Below are 16581 nucleotides of genomic sequence, written 5' to 3'. Positions count from 1 at the left end.
TTAGATATATTGCCTTTACATTTACTTTAAATATTCAATGTAATGACACTCCATTACATCCTGGTTAAGGCACCATTTGAATTAATTTGATTAATCTAGCTTTAAACGGGTTTTTGATAGGAACAACAACATGTATTTTCAGGTTGATTGATTATATCATGCTTGATGTACGGGAAAATGCATTTTATATTACTTGATGTATCGTGTATATTAGGACACATGGAGTTTCCGTGGGATTAAGACGTCTGACCATCTTTATCACTGGTTATACGTGGGGCAGTCCAGGCACTGGCTGCATGTCGGAATTTTCCTCTGGAAATTCCTGGAGTTTCCTACACCACTCCAGCCTGGCACCTAAAATGACCCTGACCTTTGATAAGACATGAAACACCAGTACAACAATAAGCCACTCTATTGGATTCATTTCTTATAGAATGAACAAGATCCTATTCTTATCTTAATAGTCATTTTTGTCATCAAAATACACCTTTGTTGCCTTTTGAAATTGCGTTATCGGATATGCCTCGGTTTTAAAGGCTTTAGATGTTTATTCCATTTGTCTTGTTGCCATGACAGAATGCCACCATTCTATTCTATCTATTTATCTTACTGGTCTTACGTCTGCCACTGTGGCATTCCAGAACACCGGTCGCCACTTTTGATAGAATATACAGATTTCTGTTCCAGTCAAAATCGTGATTCAGTTATGATGGATTATCAACTTTGCCGAGGAAAAACTTTGTATTCTATACACTTAATAGAGGTTGTTATGTAACGTATTGTGTATGTAGTAAAGTGGAACACAGGATGGGAATGTGGAGTGTGTTTATACTCGACCCACTCCAAACCAACCGCAGACACATCAGCTTACCTCATTAGCGTACCAGAATAACCATTGTTACAGGGCCACTTTTAAGTGTGTACTTGACTCGATCAGTTACACGACCCGTGAACACAATCGCTCTCTATACAAGGAGTACAGATAATTCAGAACATTTCTAGATTTTGCCAAGTTTGTGTCACTGTTTACAATAAATCATAGTTTGTTTTCAAACACGGATACTGCGCAATATTCTCTTAAGAGATTTTCAGATTGATGGCAATGATTACATCCTTTATTAAGAGAGATTGTTTCTGGTGTTCTTCGTGTTTTCCTATCGATGACTTTACAGGTGTGCCTTATAATAGATTAATCGACTTGATTCCTTGATTTTGATACCAGAGATTTCGTTTAACTTAAACACATTAATATAGTTCGCAGTGATAGTATGATCACATTTCTGGTAACGACTGTATTTACAAACCTTCATATGCATCAGTATAACTGCTCATGAATGATAAGTATGTCACAACTTGTCCAATAGTATCACTATCACATTTACATTTTCATTCAATTATCCAGCTATATTGATTGTTGTAGAGATTTCTGTTCTTTGTTATACTTCGAAGATGTTTATTTTGTATAAAAATATTTGTAAACAAGTATGACAAAATAGAATAGAAAATAGAATAGAAATTTGAAAAATTGTGGTCATTTGCATCTGGAAAAATCTGTCAATGGTTGTCAATGTCTAATTATTGATACCACGATTTGGGGTAACCGATACGAGTAAGCTGAGGTAATCCGAGTGTTTGCCTGCCGCTTACATCCATCAAAATCAACTTCGATTGGCCACTTGTATCACAGATAAAAACAAGTTTATTCGATAATGTGACTATGACATTGATGGATGGCGGATTGGTCTATCTATGCTGCCAATCAGATATTAACAACTGTCCAGTAGGAACAACTATAGAGAATATTGTCGTTGGGAGAGCATAATAACAAATAGAAAATGGAAATCAATTGACTTACATGATTTTATCAAAGTAAATGATGGAAAGTTCTTACCGAGTATAACTGTATGACAGGGTAAAGGGAAAGTATAACTTACTGATGCTAATCATAAGAAAAAAAATCTTCGTCTCTGAAAACACGATAAGTATGCAATAGATACATTAATATAACCGATGGAATAGTGCTGAACAAATATTACAGAACGACGCTTAGACTAAATGGCAGATGGAATATGTCAAAAGAACTAATTAAACAAAATTTGGATCATTTTTTAATTAACATTCTTTTGTATAGGTTTTCATCTACTTCCTGATGAAAACCAGTGTTATTTCTATAATTTGAGATAGTATTTCCACGTAAGTTTCATAAGCTATAGTATACTTCTTACTGTATACCAATAACAGCCGGCCGGTGAGGGGCTTATTGTTAAATGTGGAATTCCTTCTGCAGAAGTTTCTGGTTCCAAAACATTTCTCAAACCAACACGTGTGCTGAATCCATTTTCGTTTTATTGCTCTTTATTTCTATTCAATAGACATTTGTATTAACAGTTACGTCAGTTTGAATTTTTCAAAATGTTAAACTTTTATTTTCGATCGGTGGTTTACAGGGCCATGAAGGACGTGACGTATGTGATCCACGTCGCAAGTCCCTTCCCATCAACAGCCCCTAAGGACGAGAGCGAGTTGGTCACCCCGGCTGTGGAGGGAACACAGGCTGTCCTTAAGGCATGTGTCACTGCAAAGTCAGTGAAGCGTGTCGTTCTCACGAGCTCCTGTGTAGCTGTTGGATGTAAGTATTTTTGGCATTGTTAGATTAAAAAGAACCCGATCACCATCTCTTTCCAGTTGACATCAGTATAAATGCACATCAACTGCTCATTTTGTTGCGTAAAATAACAGACGTGTTAGTACAGTCTACTCAAGTTTAATAGCCAGGGACTGTATTTCTTATAATACAGCGAATGGCTGCATCATAATTATCGTTTCTTTTTGTTTTGTGTTCAGGGGGTGCAGGTGTCGACCTCTCGAAGGTTTTCAATGAGGATGACTGGACGGACCCCAACAGGCTTGACGCATACGGGAAAAGCAAAACCCTGGCGGAGAAAGCTGCATGGGACTACGTGAAAGAATTACCCGGTAATGTTTCTATACATAGTTCTAGACATGTTAATGACCTGGTTTTGTAGGCTTCTCATTTCCAGAAAAAAATGAATGAATGATCATGTAAAATGAAACTTCATTTTCTAGGGAGAGTATTGCAAATTAAATGTGCTGTACGATTGTGAACATTGACTGGTGTCATTACTGAGTGACTCATCATGCGTTTCCTTGCCATTGTTATTGATGACCATTGCTAATAGACCGTAGCATATTGTCCTTTTTGTAGATTCCTTATAAAATGAAAATGTATTTCTCCAAGTTGCATCATGTTTGGTAGTAGAAAATTGTAATCATGTTATGGTTGTGTCAATTCAATATAGATGTTCAATGCCACACGGCACTTAAATGACAAGATGATTATATTTTGCTGATTTTAAATAATTTTAACTTGTAAATAAGTTTAAGGTTTTGACTCTTTTATCTTTACAAATTAAACAGTTCTCTTTTGCTTAAAGTGCATCATGTCTTAATGTATTTTGTATTTGAAGAAGGGACGGTGATAATTTAATCATCTGCTATTTTTCACAGATGAGGATAAGATTGAGCTCGCTGTAGTGAACCCTTCCTACGTGATGGGGCCTGTCATCAACGGATCTCAGAGCAATAGTCTAGAGGTATGTAATCGCCTTAATCACATGTTTTATGTAGACACTATTGTACTTATATATCTCGATGCTTTATATACTGTGATGGTTATTTTAGATGGTTCAAACCACGGTTTTCTATATGTTGTTTTAAGTTACCATTGTTTTCTCGATTTTCATATAGAATGCGAACATTTCTGTAATTTGTAAACTGAAAATGTGAAAGAAGGAACTGTAAAAGAGAATTAGATCAAAGTGAATAATGGGAATAGAAACAGTTGGATCTATCTAAATGTTCCTGTTTCTGATCAAAGAATTCCTCCGATGAAATCTAAAATCTGGTCTGCTTTGACCTTAGCCTTGACCAACGGCGAACAAAGTATATACATGTTGTATAAGGAGCTTACAGAACTAACGAATTATCGGCAGTGTCGATTTAGTTCATCCTGTGACTAATCCGCACTCTCCAAGCTGTAGTGAGTTTTTTTCTGGAATAAAACACTGGCGAGTGAACAAAGACAATTCGTTTTTCTGAAAACATTTCATACAAACGAGCAGAGACATTTTCTTTGTATCGAGTATAACACAGAAGGGTGGAAAGTGACAATGATTTTGTCCTCAGAATAACTCTGACGAGGGCACAACAGCTCGGGAAAGTGAGGAAACGGCGAGTTCTTGGTAAACAACAAAGATGGTTAAAGAAAGGAGATTGTCATTTCTGCATAAAACGATAGATGCATGAACAATTATACAGCACAAAAGGCCGCCACGTTTAACAGATAAACTTATTCATAGAAGAAATGTAAGATAATGAGATTACTCAAAACTAGCTTTACAATTAGAAAATTAAAAGAAACATTGACTTATATATATATATATCAATCTGACATTTTGTTGTGACGCTAGGAATCTAATGTGAACTTAATATACACATCAAAGTATTCATCTGATAAAAAACTGAACGATTTTCATGTTATACCAATCTCGAGAACCCATAATGTCTTTCAATGATAGCTAACATTTGGCCGGCCGCAGGAGCCAGCGTGACGGGTGTGTTGGTTGTTGATGCTGTTCCTGCGGCCGGTGCTCTGCATCAATAATGCAGCTGTGTGTGTGTGCAGCTTCGTGTGCACGCTGCACATTATTTCCTCTCGGCAGGTGATTTCGCGTACAGTCACAGCACCAAGAGGCCCCGACACCCGTCTACCAGCACAGTTCCATACATATTGCTACAGTGTCAATGACATGCTTTCAACTTGTGGACAAAAATGATATTGTATTCTAATGGTCGAGTTTTAGCAAAAGGAGTAAAAGGGATTTGTTTGATAAAACATATTGGCTTTAAGATATTATAAAATAATTCCTCTGCATTTTGATACCAATGCATTTAAATCGTCTGTATAGTCGCAAGCCATTATAAGAATAGAAATACACAAAGTAAAGGCAAGCAAATAATCGATATTTAGATAGGAGTAAACCAAATCACGTATTCAACTTTTGCCTCCTTTATCATGGTTGTCTATTCTGGATTATTTATCTTGTAAGAACGTACATGCATGTCTGTTGCGTCTGATCAACTGGGCCTTTCACAACAGCTTTAGTTGCTCTAGTTATTGGACGACTGATTTGATTTGATGTTCTCTGATGAAAACAAATCTTATTATGGGTGTTTGGGATGCAGATGAAAATGATGTAATCAAGTTTTATTGATATTAGAAACGAACTCCTTTTTTCATCAGATGGTAAAATAATCGAAAACGTTGATTATTTAAAACCTTGACGGTCTTTCGAGACCTAAACTTTCAGCATGCAGACCTTTCACGATATTCACACATTTCATGGATCGATCTTTTCTTTAGATCAGAACATGGAATCGTACACAAACTTAATCAACGTGAAGTATTTACCGAAATTTTCTTGTTTGTAATTGCTAGAAAATATGCTATAGACAATAGAGCGTTAGATGGATAGTCTTTTTCGGTTACAGAAACCTAAACTAGCTCAATAAAATTCCAGTATTTAATTAATTGCAACTATTCAGTATTCCAAGTGTGCCTTAATTACGATAGATAGGATGCTGCCACGTTGTTATTTAAAGTTGTTTGATACTATTATATTTAGCTGTATGTTCTTTTTTCGTCAAAAGGTGGTAAAAAGACTTATGGAACGCGAAATGCCGCTGGTGCCCAAACTGAACTTTAATATTGTTGACGTAAGAGACGTGGCGAATGCCCACATCAAGGTCATGACCTTGGAGGAAGCTGCAGGTCTGTACAACGCATACACATTCTATTATGATGTGACTTTTTTGTCTTCTTTGAAAATGATAACTAAAAGAGCCAAACAAAATTCGTATATGTCGAAAAAGAAAGACCAATCTTTGTTGACCAAACAGACATAACCGCTGCTGTATTAATATATATATATTTGTTTGATACAGGGAAACGTCACCTCATTACGAACGCCAACATCTGGATGAAGGAAATCGGCCAGATACTTTCCAAGGAGTTCAAGTCGCAAGGTAATACACATCATCAACTTAGTTATTCCGTATTTGTTGGTGTGATCGGAAACCGTACAATATAAATTTAAAAGGGTTTTTTTCGAACTTTGAAGCTGGAAAAGTAATTCATATGTTTGCATTTATCTATTTCAGACATATTTGTATTATAAGGAAGTTTACATATTAAGGCCAATAAAGAATATTTCGGCTGTAAATAGGATCTGCCGACATCGAATTCATCATGCCATGTCTGAAATAACAAAATATTCGATAACGTGAAATTACTTTTTATTTGAAATACGTCGACAAATTTATGATATTCAGTGTAATTTGGGAAGGAAAAGGGTAGTTAATTAACGTTGAATGGAGTATGTGACATGCTTTCGTCTCTCTATCACAGGCTACAACGTTCCTACAACGGGGTGTCCAAATGCCATACTTTGGATGAACAGCTGTTTCAACAAGAACCTGAAGGCATTGATCCCGCAACTAAATAAAGTTTACAAGTTCGACAACACTAGGGTAAGACGATATGCTGGTTTGATTGGTAGGGAGTCCTTACTATCATATACGTAGTATTCACAGGCCTTTAGACTTCATGCATCACCAGATAGTTGTTTTACAATATGTTTCAAACTGCAAATCTCAGGATCACTGATTTTAACAATGAAATATTTAAGTTATAACAGGATATATGGAAAAAATCAGCTTTGGTAGCGATAAGATAGGTTCAATTGTGTGTTCGAAATTCTGGAGTTTACATGTAGAGAGCCTGAAGTTACAAACAATATGAAATATGTTTTTATGTTCATTTCCAGATGAAGGAGGTGTTAGGCATCACACCTAAAGAACCTAAAGAAATTGTTATTGATATGGCCTATAGTCTTATAGAGATTGGACTGGTCAGAAAGGCCAAGAAATACAGAGGACCTAACGCTGGAGGAGATGAAGCAGCTGAGGAGACTAAGGAGGAAGGCGAGAAGGCCGAGGAAAAAGAGGGAGAGGAAAAGCCAAAGGAAAATGGCGATGTTAAGGAGGAAAAGGAGGAAGAAGATGATTTGAAAAAAGAGAGTGAAGAAAAAGAGGAAGAAAAACCAGAAAAAATTGAAGAAGTTGAAAAGGAGGAAGAGAAACCCGAGGAAAAACTCGAGGAAGAAACAAAATCAGAGGAGAAGACGGAGGAAAAGAGCGAGGAGAAAACGGAGGAATCAACGCCAGCTGAATAGAAAGGACTATAAACAATTAATAGGCTGTTTGAGATAGGTATATTTTCTGGGGTGAAAGTGCTGAGGAGGGAAATTACTCTTTTAATTATAAAATGGACCAAGCTGCTTGATAGTTGAGTTAGCCCGGCCAGTGTTATTCGGCAAAAACTGACATCTTCCCTTTCAAGTCGTTTACTTGCTTTGTAAAACACTGTGGAATTCAATTCAGCGCATTCAAATGGGGGAATTACTGAGGATTAAATGTATAAATATATATGTATATATATTCTTATGCCAGTATTTGTTAGAAGTCTATATGAAAGCTTTATGAAAAGATCCAAATGATGTTCATATACTGTCAATAACATTTCATCTGTTCGGCAGCATGCATACCGATACAAGACCATCAAAAGTTATCAATCATAATTATATAAGGCCCCGAATTCTATCAGCACTTCAATATATTTTATAGCGAGGAATGACAGTGGATTTGTGTTTCAAGTCGGTACATTCCATTTTCTTAATAGTGGAGAAGCATGGCACTTACGATAGGGAGGGGTATAGGATTTTATCGTTAACATTTATTTTACACATAATTGATAAAAAATGGAATAATACGTGAATTTTTCATTAAATGTAAACTCTTGCTTAAACAGCTTACTATAACTAGAATGAGCGAATTGAAATGGTAGACTAAGTGAATCATCTGTAGCAATGTTCACATAAGTGTCAGTAAGTCGAAAAAATAGGTTATAAATTTTAGAGGTATACCCAAGGGGAGTTAACTCGTACGCGAGTAATGCTCAGCACGATTGGTAGAATGAATAAACAGCTACATGTGTGCTATATTGAATAATCTTACGTATTAATACAATCATACATATACGCTGGATATTTCCAATGTAAAATGCTCATAAAAGTCCATAAAATGGACACTGTTTGTAAGCGTTTTATCCGTTTAGTAACGCCGATGCATTTGCCTTTCTCAAAATTTATTTTTTAAGGTGAAAATCTTATTTCTAATTTTGTATGAGAATCACACCATGACAATTTTTTTTGTCGTCCACCTTTCGAGAAAGTGATTTATACAATATATTGTCTATATCTTGTGTTTCAATGGTAATTTTTGTACTGCCTGAATGTATTATATTCATCTTAAGGTTTTTGATCAACCATTGTTCATGTATGTAATCGTTTGTGCCCCAGCTAAGCTCGCGTTCCCTACGTCAGATAATTGACTCTAGTTGACTTGACACCTAACTACAGTGATCGGAAGGACAGGTCCAGTTTTTCTTGTCATTTGTTATTTTGTGCATTAAAAACACAACTAGTCATATGGGATTTCCCTACCGGGTGCAATATGTCAAAACAGATTGATTGAAGTCATTGATATTTTGTGGATGGGTTTTTATAGATGATAATATTGCCTATAATATGACATCTAATGGGTGATATGTAAAGGTTTGCATAGTGTCAAATACAGCCCTCTATTTATCGTCAAATATTTCTGTTTATAGCTACGTGTGAAGTAAGGTTCGCGCAAGTTATCAGCACCAAATGCCCTTAAATGGAGTCTATATATGGCATCATGATAGAGAAACATTGTGGTCGTCACAGGAAAACGTGTAAGATACGTACCATCTTCCTGGTGATCGAGGAATGCAAATATTCCTCTCACAAAGTTGAAGTTTTTTTCATATCGATTATGTATGATGACTATACATATATATGTATCATGTATGCTTTTGGTAACAGCAAATCGGTTCTAAGGCAGAGATTGCCTATATGTTGTTGATGTGACGTGACGTCATGCTGAAGTGTTCTCAACGTATGTAGAGTGTTCGTCCCATATTTAATTACATTTTTCTATTTCCCAGCTGCTGTTTAAATTGATATCTATGTCAGGTATGGAAAACAGAATTTATTTGAAAGGATAAGGTCATTTCAATGGATAGTAGTGAGGTCTTCTCAACACAAGGCTGCGTGATGATTTAAATGACGCAATCTTTGTACATAACGAGTTATCTCCCTTCCTTGTGCGCAAGTGATCGTACTGAATCCATGGGGAAGCAAGTTGCATTTGGATTGTTCCAAGATGCCAATTGAAATGTACATCTAAAAGTCCTATTGCTGGGTTCACCAAACAGTAACAACAAAAATGATACAACAAGCTGATGCCTTATGGGAAAAACCGTGATATTGAAAATTCGTTAATCCTGACAGGGAATTGTCAACTTATATCTAGTGCAGTTGTGTGAATTTTACACCGGAAATATAGTTAAGTATATATATCAAATGACCATGATTTTAGCCACCGATCGTCGTGAGCTTTCGTGAAGAGAGCCTTGAAGTGTACTTGTAGATACGATATGCCTGTGTTAGCGCTCTACACGTGAAGGTCAGGCGTGTGTACCAACATTTATATGTACACCGCGTTGTGATGTTGAAGCTATTTTGAAGTGTTTCCATAACAAATTGTGTATTATAATATACTCGTTTGCCTTATATGTTTCCGTATGTGTATACAAATCCAACTTAAACATTTTTCATCTAAACTTTAATATCATTTTTTTTTCTCAAATTTAGATAAATCTTTTCAGGAAAAATATTAATTTATCTTCAGATTTTTTTATCAACGATGTGGCCTTTGAAAGGTCGTGCAATGTCTACTACCCCTGTAGATGTTAGTGGACTGGTCCATACTGTGGTGTAGGATGTTCTACTGCATTATTCTAGGGGCAGAAGAACTTACTACCATTGCAGCATATACATTGCTTCCAAACGGTAGAAAACATTTGAACTTTCACATCATTTAGACTCAAGAGACATAAGAAACTAACTCTATTTTGTTCATCTGTATTCATAGACTCATTAACTGAACATTTCATTTGTTTTTTTCATTCGAATATGTGTAGATTCATGTCTTAATAATAAACATTAAGTATTCAATGTTATGGTAACATTTATAAACCTTTTATTAATTTATTGGTATTTAGACATCATTTCTGTATACTAAGAGCATAGCTTTATGTATGTCACCGTATATCAAGAAAAATAAAATAACTTTGTTTCAATCATTGTTTTTATTGTCTTCAGCATGGTACGTTACTCTCCTTGTTTTGGTTGTGCCTCCAGGTATCCACTATCTACCGAGAAGACAGGTTTGTTAACGGATTATATAAGCTTTACAGGGCAAATACGATATAACATTATCTCTTCCCACTTCTCGTGTTCAGCTGTTATTTTGTGTCAGCCTGACAGCAGTCATCTGAACGTTTGACTGAGACAGAAACTATTCAAGTTGAAGATTTTTAAACCAAGACTCCTAGGACGAATATAGTTATTCTGTCCGAATCATAAGATATAACGCGAGAGCGTTGTCGTGCATCCAAAGCATGTGCATTTTTTAATACTCCTGGTTTATTTTCTGTTATGAAATTTAATCTAGCTCGTTGTTTATACATAGTAGGCACCAACAATACATCCACAACCGATAATGCTTTGCATAGATTAACATGACAGAACACACAAGTGAATAATGCCTTGTGATACAGTTGTCGTAAGGCACAACGCACCAAAACCATCCGTGCGCAGTTCGTGTATACATCGAGCGCACACATGCACAATACAGTATCGTGCGCACAACTTTGCGATAGGATCGCACATTCTGTGCGGTTTGGTAAAAATTGTTAGCTAATATTACGGATTGAAACATAAACGGAAAACTCGTGAAGTAATTACTAAATAGCGATTACATTAACATCAAGGTACTTTTTAATTTGACAGTTACGAAAAAAACACTGGACCTGCATTAATTAGTATCACCATATAAAGTTTCACACCTCAAAAAGTAATGGTGTTTCGGGCAACAAAAGTCTACCTATATACGGGTATATACGTGACAGGTCCGGATCCGTACCAGCTGGGTCGTCAGTGTAACAAACACAACACGTAGGATTTACCTGAGCATATATGTTTTGTTTACAAAATGAATGAAAAATGACAGTAATACAGAAGTAATGAAGATACAATTTCCTTTCTGACGGCATGAGATTTTAAACGATTCATTGCTGTGACATAAAGAGACGTCCATTTAATGTTTCCATATATAATGTGTGCCCGTCCACTAAGGCCGGTCACGTGTGGCTCTTTGTAAACAAAACACTTAAAATTACGAGTGCTTTTAACCATTCAGTGTGTATCTGATATATCTACAAGTGTCCAACTTATATATCAATTATGAAATATTCTAAGTTGTATTCTTATTTATTTAGAAAACAACTAAACCCTATCCCATACTTATTTATAAGCCATTTCTAAATTTGTATCGACCTGAATTTTTATGCCTATTAAGCCAATTGAAGAAAATACAAATTGATCGAAAGAAAAAGTCAACATCTAGCTATTAAGGTGTACGATAATCCAATAAATTCTGTAATTTTCATATGTCAGATAATCTTAGAACAATAACAAGTACACTTGTATATACTGAAACGTGCCAGTATTGGATGGAATCAAACCGTGGCATATATAGATTTCAGCAAACCTCGAGGACTGAAAGTATAGCTGTCGTACAATAGACACACAAGTAAACAACACCTTTAAATATAAATATAGATACAGGGAAGCTTAACAATGAATTAAACTACAGCATACAGCTGTTTCGTGTTAAATTACATCAAATAATAGAATGAAAAATGATCTTGACGGATTGTCTATGCCTCCAGACCTAATCACCAATACAAATGTTATCCTGTTTTGAGAATGGACCAATCGTTAGAGGTGCCTGCTTCGTAACGTTGCGTTACAAGGATTTTATACCACATGAGTTGGTTGTTTTTTTCTACCTCGTTACAGCCAGGGTCACTTGACACGTCAACTGGAGAAAAGCAAAAGTGGTATGATTTTTATCGAACAAATTAATCGTGAAAGATAATCATCGAACTAAACATGCTTCATTTAACCATTTTAAGTAACCATTAATAAACACTTTTTTTCTATTCCCTACAAAAGGATTCCAATGTTTAAACACAAAATCGAATGCCAAACATGTGAATGAACAATAAAAATAGGGAAATACAATTCAAATGTATTTAAATATTACACATAAAGAAAGAAATGATATATCTGATGAATCTTCGTGCAGATAAACGATGGAAAGACCGTATTATACATAATGTATATGTTTTAGAAAGGAATTTGTTTAATGAATGGAAATCATTTGAAATCACTATAAAACACTACGTACTGTAACAGAGGTCATGTTCCATCTCAACGCCTCCGCCAAGAATCGAACCCGGGCCCCCTGGCTTACTAGTCTGGCGCTCAACCAATCAAGCTTAAGAGAAGTTCTCCCTAGCAGAGAGGTATATTGCTGCTCGTATTTTACCAGGGTTACATACTCCCCCTCCAGGAATGAGCACGTCCTCGAGTTTCCAGGGGTCACAGCGACGCCGGTTAGGCATGGCTTAGTAATATTCCCGGGTCCCTACATGGGCGCCAATGTAACAGAGGTCATTTTTCATCTCAACGCCTCCGCCAAGGCTATAACTCATAAGTCTCCAGTTGCACTATCCAGAAAAGAGGAAAATGGAGGTAAGAAAAGAAGAAAAAGAAAGGAAAAAAGGAAAGATTTAGAATAAAGGAAATGAAAAAAGGAAATGTTAAAAAATCACATGAAGGATTATAATGACAATAGAAAAGTGCTTGAATGCAAGGTTTTATAGCTTCCTCTGAGATTTGAACTCTGACCTCTTTCCGTACACAAAAAGTGTTCTTGCCAGTTGAACTAAAGAAGCTTATTTTTCCACAGAACAAGCACATCACAAACAATCCTTAATATTCTTTTAACTATGTTTTGAAGGGCAAATGGCTCAGCTTATCATAGACATGTATGATTCATATACTTTTCATAAAAAAAACTTTTCCGCTGCTTTTACGAGGGCTTGGAACCTTCTACTATATACCAATTTCTTTACTACGATATTTTATATATGGTAGGCAGCATTAACATTTTTTTATGTTTGGTCTTCACTGTTGTTTCTTTCAATGCGTTCATTGTACATATCCATCCTTCAAGCATTCTAATTATATCTTTCTTTTTCTCGCAACCCCTTTTCTTTTAGCTCTGTTCTCGATTGCTCAAAAGATACAGACTGGGTTTTATTGCAGTATCTGTATCCCATATACTGCTGATGGATGGAAGGAAATCGGTAGTCGCCACACTTGCTGCATTTCACTGAATTGGTCTTTTTGGTGTAATGCCGCTTCACAACTCCACTATCACTTGTCATTGCCTTCCTGTTTTGCCCCTGTTGTGGTACACTTGGCACTGTAACCACTGGCGATGTCTGGGAAGCACCTGGTGGAGACAGTACTATAGGAAAGCGTACTGACCCAATGACAGGTAATACTGGCATTGGAAGAAGAGGGCGACAAATAACTGGCGGTGGTGATGGTGCCTTAGTTTTCCTGATCTTCAGCTTTGCCATACCAGCAGTATCTGGAGGACAGACGAAGGGAAAGGGAGATGTCTCATCTATCTGCGAGGAATCAGGCTTTACCCTGGGTAAAGGCGCTCCTTTTCCAGTCATGAGAGCGTGTGGAACCTCAATTCCCTGAAACAGGATTTTGAGATCTCTTTCCTTCCCCTTTTTGTTGTACTTAAAGCAGAGAAAGGATGTGTAAAAAGTTGATAATTTATTTTTTGTTATCCAAAGCAAAGGTTGTTTTTTTCACATATGATGGTATTTTTTTTAGAAAATTTTAACTAAATATAACAAAAAATATTACCTGTAATGAATTATTAGGTTTCAATGTTATTTTGATGGTGCTTTCAGAGAAACTAAGAAAGAAACAACAACATAGACTCATAAAATCATCATCCTACAACCTAGATACAGGTGTAGTAAGGCTATATCCATCCTCTCTCAACTATGTTGTGGTTTCATCAAACTTACCACTGCTGAATGGTCTTTATATTCAGACTTGGCAGCTGAATGTCGGTTTGACTAAGGATCCTTTGACTGGACAAAATAAGTGATTGAATCTGTGAGTAGGATTCTTTCAATAATGTCCATCGTGATTGGAAACCTTTAGCCTTCTTTGACTGTCTGTCACTGGGATGCCACTCCAGCAGCTTCTGTACAGTGGCCTCAACGTATCTATTGCAGTCCGGCCAGCTGGCCCTTGTTGAATTGGGACCAAGTACTGCCCTGAATGGAATAAAAACAATCAGGATATTTCTCTTCCAGACACCTGGTCTTATTCTCCTTTGTACTTTTTCAGCGAGTCTCTTTGTAAAACTTGCATTTGTTTTAATATTGCCCTTGTTTTGATGGTCCTTTGGGTGTGTGTTGCAATTTTGTTACCATGTATATTCTTTGTTCTCATTATTGATGGTACTTATAATGACATGACAGTACTTAACAAATACCTCATATAAATTTGGTTATTTTTCATATGCTACAAAATTACTGAATTTATCTTAGTTTAATTTCAATTAAGATTAAATTTCCATTAGGCGTATTCACTTGAAAATTGTTATAATATGTCTACAAATCAAAAACAATTTTTCTGGAGACACGTAAAAAGAAAGATGTGAACCTTACAATGCTGGTAACACCAAGCGCCACATTTTTCTTGGGACTCCTGAAGCGGCCTGACCCAGCAGATGAATATCTCTGTGGAAACCGAGTTCTCGATTTGTCATGGTCCGACAGAGATTCCAAAAGCTGTATTATGGTCAGCGCCTGCTCCGTTGTCATATTTGACGTTTGATCTTTCAGCGTTACCAGGAAAGATGCCAATCTGCCCACATGTGAGTAGCCTGGGATATTATCTGACCCAACGTCACTCTGTGAATTGTAAATTGCATTTGTAACTTAATAATGCATGCAGCAATGGTAGGACATTCTCTCAAAGTTGGTTAAAGAAATCTTTCAGATACATTTCAATAATCTGAAATTAATATAGCAAAGCAGAATCCAAAATCGATAAAATTTTAATGCAATGAAATCTGAAAGTCACAAAAATAACCCGTACTTCAAATGGAAGACCACTGTAATTCAATAGTTGTGTGTATCATTTTGTTTTTCCTCTATTTTTAAATATTTGGTTTTGTTATTCAGTGAAATATAGTTTATACTTACATCATCAGCAGCATGTTTAGATTGTGACACATGCGCTGTACTGGTGATGACAGGCCCCAAACGTGTTGTAGAAGTCTCACTTGTGGTGGCAGGTGACAGCTCTAAAAGAGACTCAGACTGCCTTCCGGCGGTCCCCCAAACGTGGTGAAGACGTTACACTTATGGTGGCAGGAGACAGCTCTAAAAGAGGCTCAGACTGCCTTCCGGTTTTGACAGGGGTTGGCACCAAACGTGGTGCAGAAGTCCCACTTGTGGTTACTGGAGACAGCTCTAAAAGAGACTCAGACTGCGATAAATCTGGAAAGTAAATATTTTACTGACATTGAGGAAAATGAAAAATATGCCTTAATAAGAGGTACAAGGGCATATATTAAGATATTGCAATTTCAACTTAACAGTGAAAACAAATTGAAACAGACCATACATTTCTGTTTGTAATTATTATGTTACTCTCTAGAAGCACTTGGTTTGAGATATACTAATACTTTTTGAAGCTTGGATGTTATCTTTCCTTAAATGAATATTAGTTGAACGCAATCATAACTACAATGACTGACTGATACTGTGCTTAGGCACTTTCAACGTGGAATTATATATCGCTATTCCAGTTCTATCACTTCCTTCTAATCAGTTGTTTATATTCCTGGCCCCACTTGTATAAAACATCTCAACTTGAGATTTCCTAAAGTCGAGATTTTCCTCTGCTGATATCTCCTCAAAAACGGCTTGTATAAAATTTTCTCAAGGAACAGGAGGAAGTCCTCGGCTAGGATGTCCTGAAATTCCTTGAGGAATTTTCATACAAGATATTTTCAAGGAGATATTAGCTGAGGAAAATCTGGACTTGAGGAAATCTCGAGTTGAGATGTTTTATACAAGTGGGGCCTGATCTGTGGGGATCTGCAGGAGAGGTATGTGAGGTGTAGCTGAAGGCGGAAGAGCTGTCTGGATTGCTGGGATCGTGGGGTCAACAAAATGGCCAGAATCCTCAATTCCTTCATCTTCTTCCTCCTCCTTGACACCCTCTTCCTGCTGTGTGTCTACTTCAATAGACACGGCTGTTGCCCTGTATTTAACATTGGCACCTGTCGACTGGGAGTATAGATACTCCAATGAGTTCACCTGAAATAACACAAACA

General features: G+C 36.5%; 1 protein-coding gene across 1 annotated transcript in view; it reads left to right on the top strand.

Moving 5' to 3' along the window:
* Window positions 1–10366, top strand: part of LOC132562304 (uncharacterized) — a 51531-nt gene extending 41165 nt beyond the window's left edge. Inside the window, exons 3-9 of the mRNA XM_060227046.1 lie at window positions 2448–2629; window positions 2845–2976; window positions 3529–3614; window positions 5731–5851; window positions 6025–6105; window positions 6488–6609; window positions 6906–10366. Coding sequence (XP_060083029.1) covers window positions 2448–2629; window positions 2845–2976; window positions 3529–3614; window positions 5731–5851; window positions 6025–6105; window positions 6488–6609; window positions 6906–7313 — 1132 coding nt within the window. The 3' untranslated portion in view covers window positions 7314–10366. The remainder of the gene's footprint in view (window positions 1–2447; window positions 2630–2844; window positions 2977–3528; window positions 3615–5730; window positions 5852–6024; window positions 6106–6487; window positions 6610–6905) is intronic.
* Window positions 10367–16581: the final 6215 nt, after the last annotated feature.

The sequence above is a fragment of the Ylistrum balloti genome, unplaced genomic scaffold, assembly GCF_031769215.1.
Source record: "Ylistrum balloti isolate Yb309-2 unplaced genomic scaffold, AGI_CSIRO_Ybal_v1 Utg371390, whole genome shotgun sequence".
In the NCBI taxonomy this organism is placed as follows: domain Eukaryota; kingdom Metazoa; phylum Mollusca; class Bivalvia; order Pectinida; family Pectinidae; genus Ylistrum; species Ylistrum balloti.
This window is presented reverse-complemented; position numbering and strand designations above follow the sequence as displayed.